Source organism: Salmo salar, chromosome ssa03 (genome assembly GCF_905237065.1).
Source record: "Salmo salar chromosome ssa03, Ssal_v3.1, whole genome shotgun sequence".
NCBI classification, from domain to species: Eukaryota; Metazoa; Chordata; class Actinopteri; order Salmoniformes; family Salmonidae; genus Salmo; species Salmo salar.
In genome coordinates this window covers 5804860-5827255 of record NC_059444.1, presented here as the reverse complement: position 1 = coordinate 5827255, position 22396 = coordinate 5804860, and the positions used below count along the sequence as shown (strand labels likewise).

Here is a 22396-nt window from a genome sequence, read left to right as displayed (position 1 = left end):
TACTCCCTAACCCCTCCCTACTCCCTAACCTCTCCCTACTCCCTAACCCCTAACCCCTCCCCTACTCCCTAACCCTCCCTACTCCCTAACCCCTCCCTACTCCCTAACCCTCCATACTCCCTAACCTCTCCCTACTCCCCTAACCCCTAACCCTCCTTACTCCCTAACCCCTAACCCCTCCCTACTCCCTAACCCCTCCCTACTCCCTAACCCCTCCCTACTCCCTAACCCCTCCCTGCTCCCTAACCTTTCCCTACTCCCTAACCCCTCCCTACTCCCTAACCCCTCCCTACTCCCTACTCCCTAACCCCTCCCTTCTCCCTAACCCCTCCCTACTCCCTAACCCCTCCCTACTCCCTAACCTCTCCCTACTCCCTAACCCTCCCTACTCCCTAACCCCTCCCTACTCCCTACTCCCTAACCCCTCCCCTACTCCCTAACCCTCCCTACTCCCTAACCACTCCCTACTCCCCTATCCCTCCATACTCCCTACTCCCTACTCCCCAACCTCTCCCTACTCCCTAACCTCTCCCTACTCCCTAACCTCTCCCTACTCCCTAACCCTCCATACTCCCTACTCCCTACTCCCTAACCCCTCCCTACTCCCTAACCCTCCATACTCCCTACACCCTAACCCTCCATACTCCCTACTCCCTAACCCCTCCCTACTCCCTACTCCCTAACCTCTCCCCTACTCCCTAACCCCTCCCTACTCCCTAACCCCTCCATACTCCCTACACCCTAACCCCTCCATACTCCCTACTCCCTAACCCCTCCCTACTCCCTACCCCTAACCTCTCCCTACTCTCTAACCCCTCCCTACTCCCTAACCCCTCCCTACTCCCTACTCCCTAACCCCTCCCTACTCTCTAACCCCTCCCTACTCCCTAACACCTCCCTACTCCCTAACCTCTCCCTGCTCCCTAACCCCTCCCTACTCCCTAACCCTCCCTACTCCCTAACCCCTCCCTACTCCCTAACCCCTCCCTACTCCCTAACCTCTCCCTACTCCTTTACCCCTCACTACTCCCTAACCCCCCCTACTCCCTACTCCCTAACCCCTCCCTACTCCCTAACCTCTCCCTAATCCCTAACCCCTCCCTACTCCCTAACCCCTAACCCCTCCCTACTCCCTAACCCCTCCCTACTCCCTAACCCCTCCCTACTCCCTAACCTCTCCCTACTCCCTAACCCCTCCCTACTCCCTAACCCCTCCCTACTCTCTAACCCCTCCCTACTCCCTAACCCCTCCCTACTCCCTAACCCCTCCCTACTCCCTAACCTTCCCTACTCCCTAACCCCTCCCTACTCCCTAACCCCTCCCTACTCCCTAACCCCTCCCTACTCCCTAACCTCTCCCTACTCCCTAACCCCTCCCTACTCCCCTAACCCCTCCCTACTCCCTAACCTTTCCCTACTCCCTAACCCCTCCCTACTCCCTAACCCCTCCCTACTCCCTACCTCCCTAACCCCTCCCTACTCCCTAACCCCCTCCCTACTCCCTAACCCCTCCCTACTCCCTAACCCCTCCCTAACCTCCCTAACCCCTCCCTACTCCCTAACCCCTCCCTACTCCCTACTCCCTACTACCTACTCCCTACTCCCTAACCCTCCCTACTCCCTAACCCCCTCCCTACTCCCTAACCCCTCCCTACTCCCTACTCCCTACTACCTACTCCCTACTCCCTAACCCCTCCCTACTCCCTAACCTCTCCCTACTCCCTAACCCCTCCCTACTCCCTAACCCCTCCCTACTCCCTAACCCCTCCCTACTCCCTAACCTCTCCCTACTCCCAAACCCCTAACCCTCCCTACTCCCTAACCCTCCCTACTACCTAACCCTTCCCTACTCCCTAACCCTCCCTACTCCCTACTCCCTAACCCTCCCTACTCCCTAAACCCTCCCTACTCCCTAACCCCTCCCTACTCCCTAACCCTCCCTACTCCCTAACCTCTCCCTACTCCCTAACCCCTAACCCCTCCCTACTCCCTAACCCCTCCCTACTCCCTAACCCCTCCCTACTCCCTAACCCCTCCATACTCCCTAACCTCTCCCTACTCCCTAACCCCTAACCCCTCCTTACTCCCTAACCCCTAACCCCTCCCTACTCCCTAACCCCTCCCTACTCCCTAACCCCTCCCTACTCCCTAACCCCTCCCTGCTCCCTAACCTTTCCCTACTCCCTAACCCCTCCCTACTCCCTAACCCCTCCCTACTCCCTACTCCCTAACCCCTCCCTTCTCCCTAACCCCTCCCTACTCCCTAACCCCTCCCTACTCCCTAACCTCTCCCTACTCCCTAACCCCTCCCTACTCCCTAACCCCTCCCTACTCCCTACTCCCTAACCCCTCCCTACTCCCTAACCCCTCCCTACTCCCTAACCACTCCCTACTCCCTATCCCCTCCCTACTCCCTACTCCCTAACCCCTCCCTACTCCCTACTCCCTAACCCCTCCCTACTCCCTAACCCCTCCCTACTCCCTAACCACTCCCTACTCCCTATCCCCTCCATACTCCCTACTCCCTACTCCCCAACCTCTCCCTACTCCCTAACCTCTCCCTACTCCCTAACCTCTCCCTACTCCCTAACCCCTCCATACTCCCTACTCCCTACTCCCTAACCCCTCCCTACTCCCTAACCCCTCCATACTCCCTACACCCTAACCCCTCCATACTCCCTACTCCCTAACCCCTCCCTACTCCCTACTCCCTAACCTCTCCCTACTCCCTAACCCCTCCCTACTCCCTAACCCCTCCATACTCCCTACACCCTAACCCCTCCATACTCCCTACTCCCTAACCCCTCCCTACTCCCTACCCCCTAACCTCTCCCTACTCCCTAACCCCTCCCTACTCCCTAACCCCTCCCTACTCCCTACTCCCTAACCCCTCCCTACTCTCTAACCCCTCCCTACTCCCTAACACCTCCCTACTCCCCTAACCTCTCCCTGCTCCCTAACCCCTCCCTACTCCCTAACCCTCCCTCTAACCTACTCCCTAACCCCTCCCTACTCCCTAACCTCTCCCTACTCCTTTACCCCTCACTACTCCCTAACCCCCCCTACTCCCTACTCCCTAACCCCTCCCTACTCCCTAACCTCTCCCTAATCCCTAACCCCTCCCTACTCCCTAACCTCTCCCTACTCCTTTACCCCTCACTACTCCCTAACCCCTCCCTACTCTCTACTCCCTAACCCTTCCCTACTCCCTACTCCCTAACCCCTCCCTACTCCCTACTCCCTAACCTCTCCCTACTCCCTAACCTCTCCCTACTCCCTAACCTCTCCCTACTCCCTACTCCCTAACCTCCCCCTACTCCCTAACCTCTCCCTACTCCCTAACCCCTCCCTAACCCCTCCCTACTCCCTACTCCCTAACCCCTCCCTACTCCCTACTCCCTAACCTCTTCCTAATCCCACAGCTCAGCGTTCAACACCAAAGTGCCCTCCAAGCTCATCACTTAGCTAAGGACCCTGGGACTGAACACCTCCGTCTGCAGCTGGATCCTGGACTTCCTGACGGGCCGCCCCCAGGTGGTAAGAGTAGGCAACAACATGTCTGCAACACTGATCCTCAACATGCGGTCCCCTCAGGGGTGTGTGATTAGTCCCCTCCTGCACTCCCTGTTCACCCACGACTGCGTGGCCAAGCACGACTCCAACACCATCGTTAAGTTTGCTGACAACACAACAGTGGTAGGCCTGATCACCGACAACGACGAGACAGCCTACAGGGTGGCGGTCAGAGACCTGGCAGTGTGGTGCCAGGACAACGTCAGCAAGACAAATGAACAGATCGTGGACTACAGGAGGCTGTAGTGGCGCAGGTCGAGAGCTTCAGGTCCTCGGTGTCCACATCACTAAGGATCTTTCATGGTCCAAACACACCAAGACAGTTTTGAACGAGGACACGACAACAGCTTTTCCCCCTCAGGAGGCTGAAAAGATTTTGCATGGATCTCCAGATCCTCAAAAAGTAGTCACTTTACAAATTACCTCAACAAACCTGTACCCCCGCACATTGACTCTGTACCGGTACCCCCTGTATATAGCCTACACATTGATTCTGTACCGATACCCCCTGTATATAGCCTCCACATTGACTCTGTACCGGTACCCCCTGTATATAGCCTCCACATTGACTCTGTACCGGTACCCCCTGTATATAGCCTCCACATTGACTCTGTACCGGTACCCCCTGTATATAGCCTACACATTGACTCTGTACCGGTACCCCCTGTATATAGCCTCCACATTGACTCTGTACCGGTACCCCCTGTATATAGCCTACACATTGACTCTGTACCGGTACCCCCTGTATATAGCCTCCACATTGACTCTGTACCGGTACCCCCTGTATATAGCCTCCACATTGACTCTGTACCGGTACCCCCCTGTATATAGCCTCCACATTGACTCTGTACCGGTACCCCCTGTATATAGCCTCCACATTGACTCTGTACCGGTACCCCCTGTATATAGCCTCCACATTGACTCTGTACCGGTACCCCCTGTATATAGCCTCCACATTGACTCTGTACCGGTACCCCCTGTATGTAGCCTCCACATTGACTCGGTACCGGTACCCCCTGTATATAGCCTCCACATTGACTCTGTACCTGTACCCCCTGTATATAGCCTCCACATTGACTCTGTACCGGTACCCCCTGTATATAGCCTCCACATTGACTCTGTACCGGTATCCCCTGTATATAGCCTCCACATTGACTCTGTACCGGTACCCCCTGTATATAGCCTCCACATTGACTCTGTACCGGTATCCCCTCTATATAGCCTCCACATCCACATAGCCTCGTTATTGTTATGTCCATACTCTTGTGTTACTTTTTGATTTGGTTAGATTTCTGTACTTTTGTTTAGTAAATATTTTCTTAACTCTAATTCTTGAACTGCGTTGTTGGTTTATGGGCTTGTAAGTAATTATTTCACGGTAAAGTCTATACATGTTGTATTCGGCACATGTGACAAATACAGTTTGATTTATTTAGTCGTAGAGGAGTAGCATACAGTACATGTAGATGATTCTACAAAACTTTACTATAACCTGTAGTCGTAGGTTACATCCTGTCACGACTTCCTCCGACTTCCACTTTGCTCCTCTCCCTGTTCGGGTGGTGCTCGGCGGTCGTCGTCGCCGGTCTTCTAGGTGCCACCGATCCTTTTTTCTTTTTCGGTTGGTCTTGTCTGTTTAGGTTGTTTCGTGTGGGTATTTGTTTTCTCCCTACCTGCTTTGTTTCGTGTGGGTGGCTCAACGCCAGGGTTGTGGGTTCGATTCCCACGGGGGGCCAGTACAACAAAAAAAAAAGGATGAAATGTATGCATTCACCTACTGTAAGTCGCTCTGTATAAGAGTGTCTGCTAAATGACTAAAATGTCAAATGTTTTCCCTGTTTGTATTTTTGGGTGATGTGATTTTTGTTCATTTTGTCATTCAGGTGTTGTCCCTAGATTTTGTTCTAGTGGTGTTTTTTTTGGACTGTGTTATGGTCCTGTGCCTGTATGTTTTGGATGGACTTTATTAAAAAAACACTTTCTACAAATTTACTCCTCTCCTGCGCCTGACTCCTACACCCACCTCTCGTAGAGAGCCGTGACACATCCTGAGTAGAGACCAAAGGTAGGCTATAAAAGGAGAAGGCTTAATGTTTAGCAACACATTTATCAGCACAGCGTCAGAGAGGTAAGTTATACCTGAACCTACATTTACCTTTTATGTTAAAACATTCCCACCTGTAATATGTTTTCATGATATCAGTGTTCGCAGAGTCGACGAGCGTTGTTCTTTATTCTTTATTTTATTTATTCCGCTTTATTAGCGTTTTTTTTGTTCACAAGATTCATATCTTGTTTATTTATAATTCTCTTTTTAAAATCAATAATTTGATATTGATCTTGTATTCATTTCTTTTCACGGTCTAACATTAGCATAAAATTAATGCCAGTCGTCATTTTATGTCATGCTTCTCTGATCAGTATTGTTTCCGGGTTTTTTCTTCCCATATGCTATTACGTTTCTTAACCACTGGGCATTTTACTGCACTCTGTCGCTTCGTTCTGTTTGTCACTATGAGAATTCATCATAAAAGCTTTGTCTGTTGAAGATCCAAATGTCGACGTTGGAGCTCTATTCAAATCCATATTCTTAAGGAATCCAAAAACTGACTGTAATTTAAAGAAATTAAACGAGTTCCACTTTTTTTTTTTTTTACCTTTATTTAACAGGGCAAGTCAGTTAAGATCAAATTTTTTATTTACAATGACAGCCTACACACCAGCCAAACCCGGACGACGCTGGGCCTACTTTACTACAGGCTCCACAATAACTTTTATATGACTTTATACCTCGTGGGTTTTATCTCAGATTAAATAGTTCATTCAAGTTAATCGCAATGTTTTTAAAGATCACTGACTGTTCTCTCTTCTCAGGTTGACACATCGTCAGCGAGATGAAGATGGTGATATTGGCTGTGGCTCTAGCCCTGGTGTTGGCTAGCGGTGGGTCCGTCTGTCTGTCACTAATTAACTATTGAGTAAACACTGTGTTTTAACCCCTCCTGTCCTGTGGTGCTGGTGAGGCTCTGGAACTGTCTCGTATGCTCCATTCATGACATGTCGGCACTAGTTTTCCACTATGGAAAGTATCAGAATAGAAAACTAGATAACTCTACGCAAATAACTTCATTTGAACTCAAGAGGTTCAGAGTTTCCCCTCCCTTTGCTTTTTTTTAACCTTCTGATTCTAGAAACCTGAGAAATTGGCATTCCTAATCTTTTACCAGTGACTCCCTGACCAATATGGCCGACCCATGGCCAATGCACCTTCTAGTGTTCCTATAACGTTGCTATAGTTCTATGGTTCTCCTAACCCAGTGATATGGTGTGGTTGTGCCCTAGGTGAAGCATTGGATTGTCTGCGCTGTGTGCCAGCTAAGGCAGGAGCAGACTGTGAGGTGACAGTAGAAACATGTCCACCCGAGAAGGACGGCTGTGCGGCCGCCAAGTTCTTCAGAGCACCATGTAAGTACTGTGACTGACCGTGTTCGAAACTGAGGTCATCTGTGTGTCACTAGATGTTAGCCTGCTGAGTTAAAAGCCTAAATATTGAAAGCGGACTTGACAAAGAGTAATGTTGTGCTGATGCTACATTAGTGGAAAAGCAGCATTGGACGTCACGTCACAGACAGTTCTGTGCTCGTATTCACAAAACGGAGTAGAGGTGCAGTTTTATATCATAATAAATTATATGGACTGATCCTAGATCAGCACCACTACTCTGAGATGCTTTATGAATACAGACCCAGAGCTGTGGATAATGAAGACCTGATCCTAGAATCAGCCCAGAGCTGTGGATAATGAAGACCTGATCCTAGGATCAGCCCAGAGCTGTGGATAATGAAGACCTGATCCTAGGATCAGCCCAGAGCTGTGGATAATGAAGACCTGATCCTAGAATCAGCCCAGAGCTGTGGATAATGAAGACCTGATCCTAGAATCAGCCCAGAGCTGTGGATAATGAAGACCTGATCCTAGAATCAGCCCAGAGCTGTGGATAATGAACACCTGATCCTAGAATCAGCCCAGAGCTGTGGATAATGAAGACCTGATCCTAGAATCAGCCCAGAGCTGTGGATAATGAAGACCTGATCCTAGAATCAGCCCAGAGCTGTGGATAATGAAGACCTGATCCTAGATCAGAACTACTACTCTGAGATGCCCTGGTCAGAATAATCAAGAATAAAAAGGTTTATAAAACAGGTTAAAGTCAACAGTTAACAGCTGTCACACAGTCACATAACATAGTAATTTCATTTCTCCCTCAGTTGGCCATTTCCAGAGATGCATGGACATGTCTGGCTGTAAGCAGTTCCAAACCAACGCTAACATCAACATGAAGTGTTGTGACACTGACAAGTGCAACACATTCTAGACCTTCTGCTGTGTGTCAGCATTGGCCAGCTACTCTGAGACTACTCTGCCGTGTGTCAGCATTGGTTGAATCAACGTTGAACCAACGTGGATTAAACATTGAATTGACGTATGTGCCCAGTTGGGATCCTACCATCACGTCAACATTCTAATTTATCAACAATTATATTGACTTAAAATAAACCAAACTTTTGAAACGCTTTTGTTGTTTTGAGCTTATTTTTTTGGGTAGGTTAAATCTATTTTTGTAAAATGATTGAATCTGAGCAAAGATTATCAATCGTCATTATTGGAACGATACAACGTACACTCCTGAAATACATCATAACTTTACACTTTAATGACTACAATCAACAACAAAAAATAAACATTTGTACACATTTTTAACATTAGAAAATGAGATGCAGATTTTTTTTTGAGGGGGCTGATGACAATAACAGCTATCAAAAAATAACATCCGACTGACAACGATGGAGATGAAGTCGAAAAATAAAGAGCTGTGTATTGGAGACAGAGGAACACCTCTAATGAATCAGAAGACGTGTCTAAAGAGTAAATCCTAACTTCCCACTTAAGTTGAATTTCCACTTAGTCATGCGACGGACGACACCCGCATAGCTGATGTTTTGGCGACGTCGGAGGTGGAACTGAGTTTGAACCGTCCAATCGGTGAGCAGCTGCTCTTGCGATCATTGTCACGAAGCTACACCCATCCCCCCCCCCCCCCTCGCGCGTTAGAAGTTCAGAAGGAGAAAGTGAAGGTTATAATAGAAATAATGATGCTTAAATTGAAAATCGTTTAAAAACAGAATAATGAGGATTTCTATCCTCCTATTGGAGGTGTAAATTCCATCTCACATTCCAGTGTTCCTATTGGAGGTGTAAATTCCATCTCACATTCCAGTGTTCCTATTGGAGGTGTAAATTACATCTCACATTCCAGTGTTCCTATTGGAGGTGTACATTCCATCTCACATTCCAGTGTTCCTATTGGAGGTGTAAATTCCATCTCACATTCCAGTGTTCCTATTGGAGGTGTAAATTACATCTCACATTCCAGTGTTCCTATTGGAGGTGTAAATTCCATCTCACATTCCAGTGTTCCTATTGGAGGTGTAAATTCCTTCACACATTCCAGTGTTCCTATTGGAGGTGTAAATTCCATCTCACATTCCAGTGTTCCAACTTGTCAACAAGGCTGCGTTGGAATTTCTCTTAATGCGACTACATGCGGCCAATTGCAATGTCCGCTTTACAGAGCCTCTACAGGGGATTTATATGACAAGTGGCACTCGCCCCCGCAACGCAAGGCTCACGTGGGTGCTAACAAGCAAGCTAGGTAATGCTAGGTATCAACCAGTGGAGGCTGGTGGGAGGAGCTACAGGAAGACAGGCACATTGTAATGGCTGGAGTGGAATCAATGGAACGGAGTCAAACATGTGATTTCCATGGTTTCTATATGTCTGATCTGTTTGACTCTGTTCCATTGATTCCACTCCAGCCATTACAATGAGCCTGTCCTCCTATAGCTCCTCCCACCAGCCTCCACTGGTACCAACAGCCACTGTCAGCCAACCCATTAGGGGTTGGAAGCTATGGTGAGCTCCGATTGGTCACGCACGTCATGATATTGTGGAGGATTTGAAAAAAAGTTCAGCTTTCCCCAACTTTAGTCCCCACCTTGTTCAGCTCCCTTCCCCATGCTCGGTCCCTCTCCGCTTCTCTTGCTTTCCTTCCATTTGAAAGTGAATTGCTTCTGATGTTTCACCGTGCGATTCCGCTTCCTAGTATAAACAGGCCATTTAATGAAGACGATATGGGCGATGAAACTACGGAAAACCATTCATTTCCAATGGAAGTGAAGCAAAGTGGGCTGGGGGACCGTTGAGTGATGCGAGCATGGGCGAGGGACATGAACAGGGCCGGACCAAAGTTGTGGAAAGCTGAACTTTATGCAAATACCCTGCGACATCGCTGGACGCTTGCCCAATCGAAGGTCACTATAGCTTCCAGACTCTACTGGATTGGCTGTTGATACCTAGCACTACCTAGCTTACTAGCACCCACACGAGGACGAAGCTAGCCTGGCGAGGCGTCCTAGTTAAAACGTACTGCTAGGTGTAATGACGGAAGGCGCTTGCGAATTTGACAGCTCTAACGCAGTTTCACCAGCAATGTCAAAACATCAGGTATGTGGATGTCGGCTGAAGCGGATCAAATCGAATCGGGCTCTAAGTGAAAGTTTGACTTAAAGAAGTTGGGATTTTTTTTTAATTGAACAATTTCCTGTAAGAATCGGCGGTGTGAGAATGACAATGGAAGAAAGCAATCAGTGATGAAATAAAAAAACAAACAAAAACTAAAAATATATTTCAATACAAGGACATGTTTGTCTTCATGTCATGTCTCATATGAGGAGGTTCAATGTGAAATCAAATCACATTAAAATATCTCAGAACTCACATAGTACCTTCCACCATGAGGCCAGAATGGACACCTGTGCAGGAGCTACCTCCTGTAGGTTTTAATGCCAACCCTCCTGTAGGTTTTAATGCTAACCCTCCTGTAGGTTTTGATGCTAACCCTCCTGTAGGTTTTAATGCTAACCCTCCTGTAGGTTTTAATGCCAACCCTCCTGTAGGTTTTAATGCTAACCCTCCTGTAGGTTTTAATGCTAACCCTCCTGTAGGTTTTAATGCTAACCCTCCTGTAGGTTTTAATGCTAACCCTCCTGTAGGTTTTAATGCCAACTCTCCTGTAGGTTTTAATGCTAACCCTCCTGTAGGTTTTGGCTCTAACCCTCCTGTAGGTTTTAATGCTAACCCTCCTGTAGGTTTTAATGCCAACCCTCCTGTAGGTTTTAATGCCAACCCTCCTGTAGGTTTTGGCTCTAACCCTCCTGTAGGTTTTAATGCCAACCCTCCTGTAGGTTTTAATGCCAACCCTCCTGTAGGTTTTAATGCTAACCCTCCTGTAGGTTTTGGCTCTAACCCTCCTGTAGGTTTTAATGCCAACCCTCCTGTAGGTTAATGCCAACCCTCCTGTAGGTTTTAATGCTAACCCTCCTGTAGGTTTTAATGCTAACCCTCCTGTAGGTTTTAATGCTAACCCTCCTGTAGGTTTTAATGCTAACCCTCCTGTAGGTTTTGGCTCTAACCCTCCTGTAGGTTTTGATGCTAACCCTCCTGTAGGTTTTGATGCCAACCCTCCTGTAGGTTTTAATGCTAACCCTCCTGTAGGTTTCATTGCCAACCCTCCTGTAGGTGTTGGCTCTAACCCCAGTTGTAACTAACCTGATTCATCTCATCAACCAGCTAATTATTGGAATCAGCTAGATTATGGTTGGAGTGCAAACCTACAGGATGGTAGCTCTCCAGGAACAGGGTTGGAGTTAAAACCTACAGGAGGGTAGCTCTCCAGGAACAGGGTTGGAGTTAAAACCTACAGGAGGGTAGCTCTCCAGGAACAGGGTTGGAGTTAAAACCTACAGGAGGGTATCTCTCCAGGAACAGGGTTGGAGAGCCTGTTCTTGGAGCTAGTGGTCATTTCTTGCCGGGGCCTCAGTTTTGCATCAGGGCTGAGGTCAGAACAGTTGAGAGGTGGATTGTGGGAAATGTACAGTATGACAGAAAACAGTCACTCAACCTTTCATAACAAATTGGAAAACAATACAGACATACAGAAATACAGGTAAATAAACAGTTGAAGACAACTGATGACAGTTGAAGACAGTTGATAAGTAGCAGTTGGAACTGGCAGGAAGCCTTCAAGTAACGGGATATCCCAGTGCAGTGTCCTATTCTGTGTTTGATTGGTTGGCAGCTCTACATGAGGGAGCAGGAAGTCTTCCCTGGTTGGACGCCGCCTTCCAGCTTCTCCGCCTCCAGGATCATGGTCTTGAACACCTCCACCGCTGTCTGAGACAGGGGCAATAGAATAGTCAGAGTAGAATCCACTACAACCCAGAATAGAATGGAATAGAAGACTAGTGTTGTTATCTTTTAAAAAACAACAGCCATCTGAGACAGGAGAAATACCAATAAAGTTAGAATAGGTTTGAGCCCTGAATTCTGATTGGCTGAAAACCATGATATATCAGACCGTATAACCACAGGTATGACAAAACGTTTATTTTCACTGCTCTAATTACGTTGGTAACCAGTTTATAATAGCAATAAGGCACCTCTGGGGTTTGTGGTATATGGCCAATATACCACGGCTAGGGGCTGTGTTCAGGCACGCCGCGTCGCATCATACATAATAACAGCCCTTAGCCGTGGTATATTGGCCATATATACCAAAATGGACTGATGATTTTGGGGACGCAAAGTTACAGAAAAGAGGACAAATGGACTGATGATTTTGCAGAAAGAGCTGGAGGTGAGAACAGGTTTAAATGTTCTGATGATTTTGCAGAAAGAGCTGGAGGTAAGAACAGGTTTAAATGTTCTGATGATTTTGCAGAAAGAGCTGGAGGTAAGAACAGGTTTAAATGTTCTGATGATTTTGCAGAAAGAGCTGGAGGTAAGAACAGGTTTAAATGTTCTGATGATTTTGCAGAAAGAGCTGGAGGTAAGAACAGGTTTAAATGTTCTGATGATTTTGCAGAAAGAGCTGGAGGTGAGAACAGGTTTAAATGTTCTGATGATTTTGCAGAAAGAGCTGGAGGTAAGAACAGGTTTAAATGTTCTGATGATTTTGCAGAAAGAGCTGGAGGTAAGAACAGGTTTAAATGGACTGATGATTTTGCAGAAAGAGCTGGAGGTGAGAACAGGTTTAAATGTTCTGATGATTTTGCAGAAAGAGCTGGAGGTAAGAACAGGTTTAAATGGACTGATGATTTTGCAGAAAGAGCTGGAGGTGAGAACAGGCGGTAGCAGAGAGAACAGTCTATTTCTAGAGTGGCTGAGGTCTGAGGACCAATGCCAAATCTTTTCAACCTCCTGAGGGGGAAGAGAGTGCTGTCGAGTGTGAGAGGACCGTGTTAAGTTCTTGGTGATGTGGACACAGAGGAATTCGAAGCTCTCGAACCGCTCCACCTACAACCCAGTCTATGTGAATGGGGGCGTTCTCGACCCTCCGTTTCCTGTAGTCCACAATCAGCTCCTTTGACGTGTGTGTGTGTGTGTGTGTGTGTGTGGAGAGAGAGAGAGAGAGAGAGATGAATTTGTGAAGTAGTTGAAGAGTTCCTTTATAGTTCTGAGTAGCTGATTGGCTGATGGTGGGACTGCTAACACTTAGCGATAATTACAGTTTTTGAAGCGAATATATTCAACATGTTTTGAAAAGGATCAGGACGCCGTAAGTGCACTGGAACAGCCATCAACCACAAATGTGGTATGTGCTTACACTTCACGTCTTACTCTGGGTTTGATCCGATTTACTACAATTTGGTCAAATGCGACGGGAGCTGATCTGGGGCCTGTAGATCGGATAGTGTCTAAGAGCTGATCTGGGGCCTGTAGATGGGGTACTGTCTAAGAGCTGATCTGGGGACTGTAGATGGGGTAGTGTCTCAGAGCTGATCTGGGGCCTGTAGATGGGGTAGTGTCTAAGAGCTGATCTGGGGCCTGTAAATCGGGTAGTGTCTAAGAGCTGATCTGGGGACTGTAGATGGGGTAGTGTCTCAGAGCTGATCTGGGGCCTGTAGATCGGATAGTGTCTAAGAGCTGATCTGGGGACTGTAGATGGGGTAGTGTCTAAGAGCTGATCTGGGGCCCGTAGATCGGGTAGTGTCTAAGAGCTGATCTGGGGACTGTAGATGGGGTAGTGTCTCAGAGCTGATCGGGGGCCTGTAGATCGGGAAGTGTCTAAGGCCCCAGCAGAATCCAGTATGACGGATCACCACCTCAAGCTGAACCTCGGCAAGACGGAGCTGCTCTTCCTCCCGGGGAAGGACTGCCCGTTCCATGATCTCGCATCACGGTTGACAACTCCATTGTGTCCTTCTCCCAGAGTGCTAAAAGCCTTGGCGTGACCCTGGACAGCACCCTGTCGTTCTCCGCTAACATCAAGGCGGTGACCCGATCCTGTAGGTTCATGCTCTACAACATTCGCAGAGTACGACCCTGCCTCACACAGGAAGCGGCGCAGGTCCTAATACAGGCACTTGTCATCTCCCGTCTGGATTACTGCAACTCGCTGTTGGCGGGGCTCCCTGCCTGTGCCATTAAACCCCTACAACTCATCCAGAACGCCGCAGCCCGTCTGGTGTTCAACCTTCCCAAGTTCTCTCACGTCACCCCGCTCCTCCGCACACTCCACTGGCTTCCAGTCGAAGCTCGCATCCGCTACAAGACCATGGTGCTTGCCTACGGAGCTGTGAGGGGAACGGCACCTCCGTACCTTCAGGCTCTGATCAGTCCCTACACCCAACGAAGGGCACTGCGTTCATCCACCTCTGGCCTGCTCGCCTCCCTACCTCTGCGGAAGCACAGTTCCCGCTCAGCCCAGTCAAAACTGTTCGCTGCTCTGGCACCCCAATGGTGGAACAAGCTCCCTCACGACGCCAGGACAGCGGAGTCAATCACCACCTTCCGGAGACACCTGAAACCCCACCTCTTTAAGGAATACCTGGGATAGGATTAAGTAATCCTTCTACCCTCCCCCAAAAAAAGATATAGATGTACTATTGTAAAGTGGTTGTTCCACTGGATATCATAAGGTGAATGCACCAATTTGTAAGTCGCTCTGGATAAGAGCGTCTGCTAAATGACGTAAATGTAAATGTAAGAGCTGATCTGGGGCCTGTAGATCGGGTAGTGTCTAAGAGCTGATCTGGGGCCTGTCGATCGGTTAGTGTCTAAGAGCTGATCTGGGGCCTGTAGATCGGGTAGTGTCTCAGAGCTGATCTGGGGCCTGTAGATGGGGTAGTGTCTAAGAGCTGGTCCCAAGAAACAAAGAGATCTTCTGTTGAATCTGACAATTAATCTGGATGGTTGTACAGTCGTCTCAAATAAAACTGTGAAGGACCTCGGCGTTACTCTGGACCCTGATCTCTCTTTTGAAGAACATATCAAGACTGTTTCAAGGATAGCTTTTTTCCATCTACGTAACATTGCAAAAATCAGAAATTTTCTGTCCAAAAATGACGCAGAAAAATTAATCCATGCTTTTGTTACTTCTAGGCTGGACTACTGCAATGCTCTACTTTCCGGCTACCCGGATAAAGCACTAAATAAACTTCAGTTAGTGCTAAATACGGCTGCTAGAATCCTGACTAGAACCAAAAATTTGATCATATTACTCCAGTGTTAGCCTCCCTACACTGGCTTCCTGTTAAGGCAAGGGCTGATTTCAAGGTTTTACTGCTAACCTACAAAGCATTACATGGGCTTGCTCCTACCTATCTTTCCGATTTGGTCCTGCCGTACATACCTACACGTACGCTACGGTCACAAGACGCAGGCCTCCTAATTGTCCCTAGAATTTCTAAGCAAACGGCTGGAGGTAGGGCTTTCTCCTATAGAGCTCCATTTTTATGGAATGGTCTGCCTACCAATGTGAGAGACGCAGACTCAGTCTCAACCTTTAAGTCTTTACTGAAGACTTATCTCTTCAGTAGGTCCTATGATTAAGTATAGTCTGGCCCAGGAGTGTGAAGGTGAACGGAAAGGCTGGAGCAACGAACCGCCCTTGCTGTCTCTGCCTTGCCGGTTCCCCTCTTTCCACTGGGATTCTCTGCCTCTAACCCTTTTACAGAGGCTGAGTCACTGGCCTACTGGTGTTCTTCCATGCCGTCCATGGGAGGGGTGCGTCACTTGAGTGGGTTGAGTCACTGACGTGGTCTTCCTGTCTGGGTTGGCGCCCCCCCCTTGGGTTGTGCCATGGCGGAGATCGTTGTGGGCTATACTCGGCCTTGTCTTGGGACGGTAAGTTGGTGGTTGGAGACATCCCTCTAGTGGTGTGGGGGCTGTGCTTTGGCAAAGTGGGTGGGGTTATATCCTGCCTGTTTGGCCCTGTCCGGGGTATCATCGGATGGGGCCACAGTGTCTTCTGATCCCCTCCTGTCTCAGCCTCCAGTATTTATGCTGCAGTAGTTTATGTGTCGGGGGGCTAGGGTCAGTCTGTTACATCTGGAGTATTTCTCTTGTCTTATCCGGTGTCCTGTGTGTATTTAAATATGCTCTCTCTAATTCTCTCTTTCTCTCTTTCTGTCTTTCTCTCGGAGGACCTGAGCCCTAGGACCATGCCTCAGGACTACCTGGTATGATGACTCCTTGCTGTCCCCAGTCCACCTGGCCGTGCTGCTGCTCCAGTTTCAACTGTTCTGCCTGCGGCTATGGAACCCCTGACCTGTTCACCGGACGTGCTTGTTGCACCCTCGACAACTACTATGATTATTATTATTTGACCATGCTGGTCATTTATGAACATTTTAACATTTTAACATTTTGACCATGTTCTGTTATAATATCCACCCTGCACAGCCAGAAGAGGACTGGCCACCCCTCATAGCCTGGTTCCTCTCTAGGTTTCTTCCTAGGTTTTTGGCCTTTCTAGGGAGTTTTTCCTAGGGAGTTTTTCCTAGCCACCGTGCTTCTTTCACATGCTTTGCTTGCTGTTTGGGGTTTTAGGCTGGGTTTCTGTACAGCACTTTGAGAATATCAGCTGATGTACGAAGGGCTATATAAAAATAAATTTGATTTGATTTGATTTGATCTGGGGCCTGTAGATCGGATAGTGTCTAAGAGCTGATCTGGGGCCTGTAGATGGGGTAGTGTCTAAGAGCTGATCTGGGGCCTGTAGATCGGATAGTGTCTAAGAGCTGATCTGGGGCCTGTAGATGGGGTAGTGTCTAAGAGCTGATCTGGGGCCTGTAGATCGGATAGTGTCTAAGAGCTGATCTGGGGCCTGTAGATGGGGTAGTGTCCGCCTGGCTTTAGTTGCCTTCACCTGGTTCTCCTTAGCTGAGGACTCCATGAAGGCAGCGTTCCAGGAGTCTGCAAGGGCCTTCCCTTCCTCACAGCTGATCACCCTGGGACACAAAACAAATAGCACACCAATCTGACACCACTGTGTGTGTGTGTGTGTGTGTGTGTGTGTGTGTGTGTGTGTGTGTGTGTGTGTGTGTGTGTGTGTGTGTGTGTGTGTGTGTGTGTGTGTGTGTGTGTGTGTGTGTCATACCGTTCCATGTGCAGGTCATTCTTATTCCCCACCAATATAATAGGTACTCTGTAGAGAAACATATGTTGTATTAAATGTATCCCATATTCCAAAAATGACACAGTCAGGTTACTACAGTAGAGGGTTAATATACAGTCAGGTTACAGTAGAGGAGGGTTAATATACAGTCAGGTTACAGTAGAGGGTTAATATACAGTCAGGTTACAGTAGAGGAGGGTTAATATACAGTCAGGTTACAGTAGAGGAGGGTTAATATACAGTCGGGTTACAGTAGAGGGAGGGATAATATACAGTCAGGTTACAGTAGAGGGTTAATATACAGTCAGGTTACAGTAGAGGAGGGTTAATATACAGTCAGGTTACAGTAGAGGAGGGTTAATATACAGTCAGGTTACAGTAGAGGGTTAATATACAGTCAGGTTACAGTAGAGGGTTAATATACAGTCAGGTTACAGTAGAGGAGGGTTAATATACAGTCAGGTTACAGTAGAGGAGGGATAATATACAGTCAGGTTACAGTAGAGGAGGGTTAATATACAGTCAGGTTACAGTATAGGAGGGTTAATATACAGTCAGGTTACAGTAGAGGAGGGTTAATATACAGTCAGGTTACAGTAGAGGGTTAATATACAGTCAGGTTACAGTAGAGGAGGGTTAATATACAGTCAGGTTACAGTAGAGGAGGGTTAATATACAGTCAGGTTACAGTAGAGGGTTAATATACGGTCAGGTTACAGTAGAGGAGGGTTAATATACAGTCAGGTTACAGTAGAGGAGGGTTAATATACAGTCAGGTTACAGTAGAGGAGGGTTAATATACAGTCAGGTTACAGTAAGGGTTAATATACAGTCAGGTTACAGTAGAGGAGGGATAATATACAGTCAGGTTACAGTAGAGGAGGGTTAATATACAGTCAGGTTACAGTAGAGGAGGGTTAATATACAGTCAGGTTACAGTAGAGGAGGGTTAATATACAGTCAGGTTACAGTAGAGGAGGGTTAATATACAGTCAGGTTACAGTAGAGGGTTAATATACAGTCAGGTTACAGTAGAGGAGGGTTAATATACAGTCAGGTTACAGTAGAGGAGGGTTAATATACAGTCAGGTTACAGTAGAGGGTTAATATACAGTCAGGTTACAGTAGAGGAGGGTTAATATACAGTCAGGTTACAGTAGAGGAGGGTTAATATACAGTCAGGTTACAGTAGAGGAGGGTTAATATACAGTCAGGTTACAGTAGAGGGTTAATATACAGTCAGGTTACAGTAGAGGGTTAATATACAGTCAGGTTACAGTAGAGGGTTAATATACAGTCAGGTTACAGTAGAGGAGGGTTAATATACAGTCAGGTTACAGTAGGGAGGGTTAATATACAGTCAGGTTACAGTAGAGGAGGGTTAATATACAGTCAGGTTACAGTAGAGGAGGGTTAATATACAGTCAGGTTACAGTAGAGGAGGGTTAATATACAGTCAGGTTACAGTAGAGGAGGGTTAATATACAGTCAGGTTACAGTAAGAGGGTTAATATACAGTCAGGTTACAGTAGAGGGTTAATATACAGTCAGGTTACAGTAGAGGAGGGTTAATATACAGTCAGGTTACAGTAGAGGAGGGTTAATATACAGTCAGGTTACAGTAGAGGAGGGTTAATATACAGTCAGGTTACAGTAGAGGAGGGTTAATATACAGTCAGGTTACAGTAGAGGAGGGTTAATATACAGTCAGGTTACAGTAGAGGAGGGTTAATATACAGTCAGGTTACAGTAGAGGGTTAATATACAGTCAGGTTACAGTAGAGGAGGGTTAATATACAGTCAGGTTACAGTAGAGGGTTAATATACAGTCAGGTTACAGTAGAGGAGGGTTAATATACAGTCAGGTTACAGTAGAGGGGGTTAATATACAGTCAGGTTACAGTAGAGGAGGGTTAATATACAGTCAGGTTACAGTAGAGGAGGGTTAATATACAGTCAGGTTACAGTAGAGGAGGGTTAATATACAGTCAGGTTACAGTAGAGGAGGGTTAATATACAGTCAGGTTACAGTAGAGGAGGGTTAATATACAGTCAGGTTACAGTAGGAGGGTTAATATACAGTCAGGTTACAGTAGAGGAGGTTAATATACAGTCAGGTTACAGTAGAGGAGGGTTAATATACAGTCAGGTTACAGTAGAGGAGGGTTAATATACAGTCAGGTTACAGTAGAGGAGGGTTAATATACAGTCAGGTTACAGTAGAGGAGGGTTAATATACAGTCAGGTTACAGTAGAGGGTTAATATACAGTCAGGTTACAGTAGAGGAGGGTTAATATACAGTCAGGTTACAGTAGAGGGGGTTAATATACAGTCAGGTTACAGTAGAGGAGGGTTAATATACAGTCAGGTTACAGTAGAGGAGGGTTAATATACAGTCAGGTTACAGTAGAGGAGGGTTAATATACAGTCAGGTTACAGTAGAGGAGGGTTAATATACAGTCAGGTTACAGTAGAGGAGGGTTAATATACAGTCAGGTTACAGTAGAGGGTTAATATACAGTCAGGTTACAGTAGAGGAGGGTTAATATACAGTCAGGTTACAGTAGAGGAGGGTTAATATACAGTCAGGTTACAGTAGAGGAGGGTTAATATACAGTCAGGTTACAGTAGAGGGTTAATATACAGTCAGGTTACAGTAGAGGGTTAATATACAGTCAGGTTACAGTAGAGGAGGGTTAATATACAGTCAGGTTACAGTAGAGGAGGGTTAATATACAGTCAGGTTACAGTAGAGGAGGGTTAATATACAGTCAGGTTACAGTAGAGGGTTAATATACAGTCAGGTTACAGTAGAGGAGGGTTAATATACGGTCAGGTTACAGTAGAGGAGGGTTAATATACAGTCAGGTTACAGTAGAGGAGGGTTAATATACAGTCAGGTTACAGTAGAGGGTTAATATACAGTCAGGTTACAGTAGAGGAGGGTTAATATACAGTCAGGTTACAGTAGAGGGTTAATATACAGTCAGGTTACAGTAGAGGAGGGTTAATATACAGTCAGGTTACAGTAGAGGAGGGTTAATATACAGTCAGGTTACAGTAGAGGAGGGTTAATATACGGTCAGGTTACAGTAGAGGAGGGTTAATATACAGTCAGGTTACAGTGAGAGGGTTAATATACAGTCAGGTTACAGTAGAGGAGGGTTAATATACAGTCAGGTTACAGTAGAGGAGGGTTAATATACAGTCAGGTTACAGTAGAGGAGGGTTAATATACAGTCAGGTTACAGTAGAGGAGGGTTAATATACAGTCAGGTTACAGTAGAGGAGGGTTAATATACAGTCAGGTTACAGTAGAGAGGGTTAATATACAGTCAGGTTACAGTAGAGGAGGGTTAATATACAGTCAGGTTACAGTAAGGAGGGTTAATATACAGTCAGGTTACAGTAGAGGAGGGTTAATATACGGTCAGGTTACAGTAGAGGAGGGTTAATATACAGTCAGGTTACAGTAGAGGAGGGTTAATATACAGTCAGGTTACAGTAGAGGAGGTTAATATACAGTCAGGTTACAGTAGAGGAGGGTTAATATACAGTCAGGTTACAGTGAGGGGGGTTAATATACAGTCAGGTTACAGTAGAGGAGGGTTAATATACAGTCAGGTTACAGTAGGAGGTTAATATACAGTCAGGTTACAGTAGAGGAGGGTTAATATACAGTCAGGTTACAGTAGAGGAGGGTTAATATACAGTCAGGTTACAGTAGAGGAGGGTTAATATACAGTCAGGTTACAGTAGAGGAGGGTTAATATACAGTCAGGTTACAGTAGAGAGGGTTAATATACAGTCAGGTTACAGTAAGGAGGGTTAATATACAGTCAGGTTACAGTAGAGGAGGGTTAATATACAGTCAGGTTACAGTAGAGGAGGGTTAATATACAGTCAGGTTACAGTAGAGGGTTAATATACAGTCAGGTTACAGTAGAGGGTTAATATACAGTCAGGTTACAGTAGAGGAGGGTTAATATACAGTCAGGTTACAGTAGAGGAGGGTTAATATACAGTCAGGTTACAGTAGAGGGTTAATATACAGTCAGGTTACAGTAGAGGAGGGTTAATATACAGTCAGGTTACAGTAGAGGAGGGTTAATATACAGTCAGGTTACAGTAGAGGAGGGTTAATATACAGTCAGGTTACAGTAGAGGGTTAATATACAGTCAGGTTACAGTAGAGGAGGGTTAATATACAGTCAGGTTACAGTAGAGGAGGGTTAATATACAGTCAGGTTACAGTAGAGGGTTAATATACAGTCAGGTTACAGTAGAGGAGGGTTAATATACAGTCAGGTTACAGTAGAGGAGGGTTAATATACAGTCAGGTTACAGTAGAGGAGGGTTAATATACAGTCAGGTTACAGTAGAGGAGGGTTAATATACAGTCAGGTTACAGTAGAGGGTTAATATACAGTCAGGTTACAGTAGAGGAGGGTTAATATACAGTCAGGTTACAGTAGAGGGTTAATATACAGTCAGGTTACAGTAGAGGGTTAATATACAGTCAGGTTACAGTAGAGGAGGGTTAATATACAGTCAGGTTACAGTAGAGGGTTAATATACAGTCAGGTTACAGTAGAGGAGGGTTAATATACAGTCAGGTTACAGTAGAGGAGGGTTAATATACGGTCAGGTTACAGTAGGGAGGGTTAATATACAGTCAGGTTACAGTAGAGGAGGGTTAATATACAGTCAGGTTACAGTAGAGGAGGGTTAATATACAGTCAGGTTACAGTAGAGGGGGGTTAATATACAGTCAGGTTACAGTAGAGGGGGTTAATATACAGTCAGGTTACAGTAGAGGAGGGTTAATATACAGTCAGGTTACAGTAGAGGAGGGTTAATATACAGTCAGGTTACAGTAGAGGAGGGTTAATATACAGTCAGGTTACAGTAGAGGAGGGTTAATATACAGTCAGGTTACAGTAGAGGAGGGTTAATATACAGTCAGGTTACAGTAGAGGAGGGTTAATATACAGTCAGGTTACAGTAGAGGAGGGTTAATATACAGTCAGGTTACAGTAGAGGAGGGTTAATATACAGTCAGGTTACAGTAGAGGAGGGTTAATATACAGTCAGGTTACAGTAGAGGAGGGTTAATATACAGTCAGGTTACAGTAGAGGAGGGTTAATATACAGTCAGGTTACAGTAGGAGGGTTAATATACAGTCAGGTTACAGTAGAGGAGGGTTAATATACAGTCAGGTTACAGTAGAGGAGGGTTAATATACAGTCAGGTTACAGTAGAGGAGGGTTAATATACAGTCAGGTTACAGTAGAGGGTTAAT

At 46.4% G+C, this 22396-nt stretch overlaps 2 protein-coding genes across 2 annotated transcripts in view; one reads left to right on the top strand and one right to left on the bottom strand.

The window, feature by feature from the left end:
* The first annotated feature begins 5586 nt into the window (after window positions 1–5586).
* On the top strand, window positions 5587–8148 carry ly97.3 (lymphocyte antigen 97, tandem duplicate 3). Its single transcript, XM_014188065.2, has 4 exons — window positions 5587–5701; window positions 6448–6516; window positions 6916–7038; window positions 7842–8148. Exons 2-4 carry the CDS (start codon window positions 6468–6470, stop codon window positions 7946–7948), a joined length of 279 nt encoding a protein of 92 aa, XP_014043540.1. The 5' UTR covers window positions 5587–5701; window positions 6448–6467; the 3' UTR covers window positions 7949–8148.
* A 3431-nt stretch (window positions 8149–11579) lies between these two features.
* Window positions 11580–22396, bottom strand: part of LOC106596806 (GTP-binding protein Rheb) — a 43464-nt gene continuing 32647 nt past the window's right edge. Inside the window, exons 6-8 of the mRNA XM_014188073.2 lie at window positions 17075–17122; window positions 16844–16925; window positions 11580–11865 (exon numbers count right to left, since the gene is read on the bottom strand). Of these exons, the coding sequence (XP_014043548.1) occupies window positions 11773–11865; window positions 16844–16925; window positions 17075–17122 (223 nt within the window). The 3' untranslated portion in view covers window positions 11580–11772. The remainder of the gene's footprint in view (window positions 11866–16843; window positions 16926–17074; window positions 17123–22396) is intronic.

Coding starts and splice junctions, on each gene's coding strand:
- ly97.3 (XM_014188065.2), top strand. CDS start 6,468: ATGAAGATGGTGATATTGGCTGTGGCTCTAGCCCTGGTGTTGGCTAGC. Junction 6,517..6,915: donor AGCCCTGGTGTTGGCTAGCG/GTGGGTCCGTCT, acceptor GTTGTGCCCTAG/GTGAAGCATTGGATTGTCTG. Junction 7,039..7,841: donor CAAGTTCTTCAGAGCACCAT/GTAAGTACTGTG, acceptor TTTCTCCCTCAG/TTGGCCATTTCCAGAGATGC.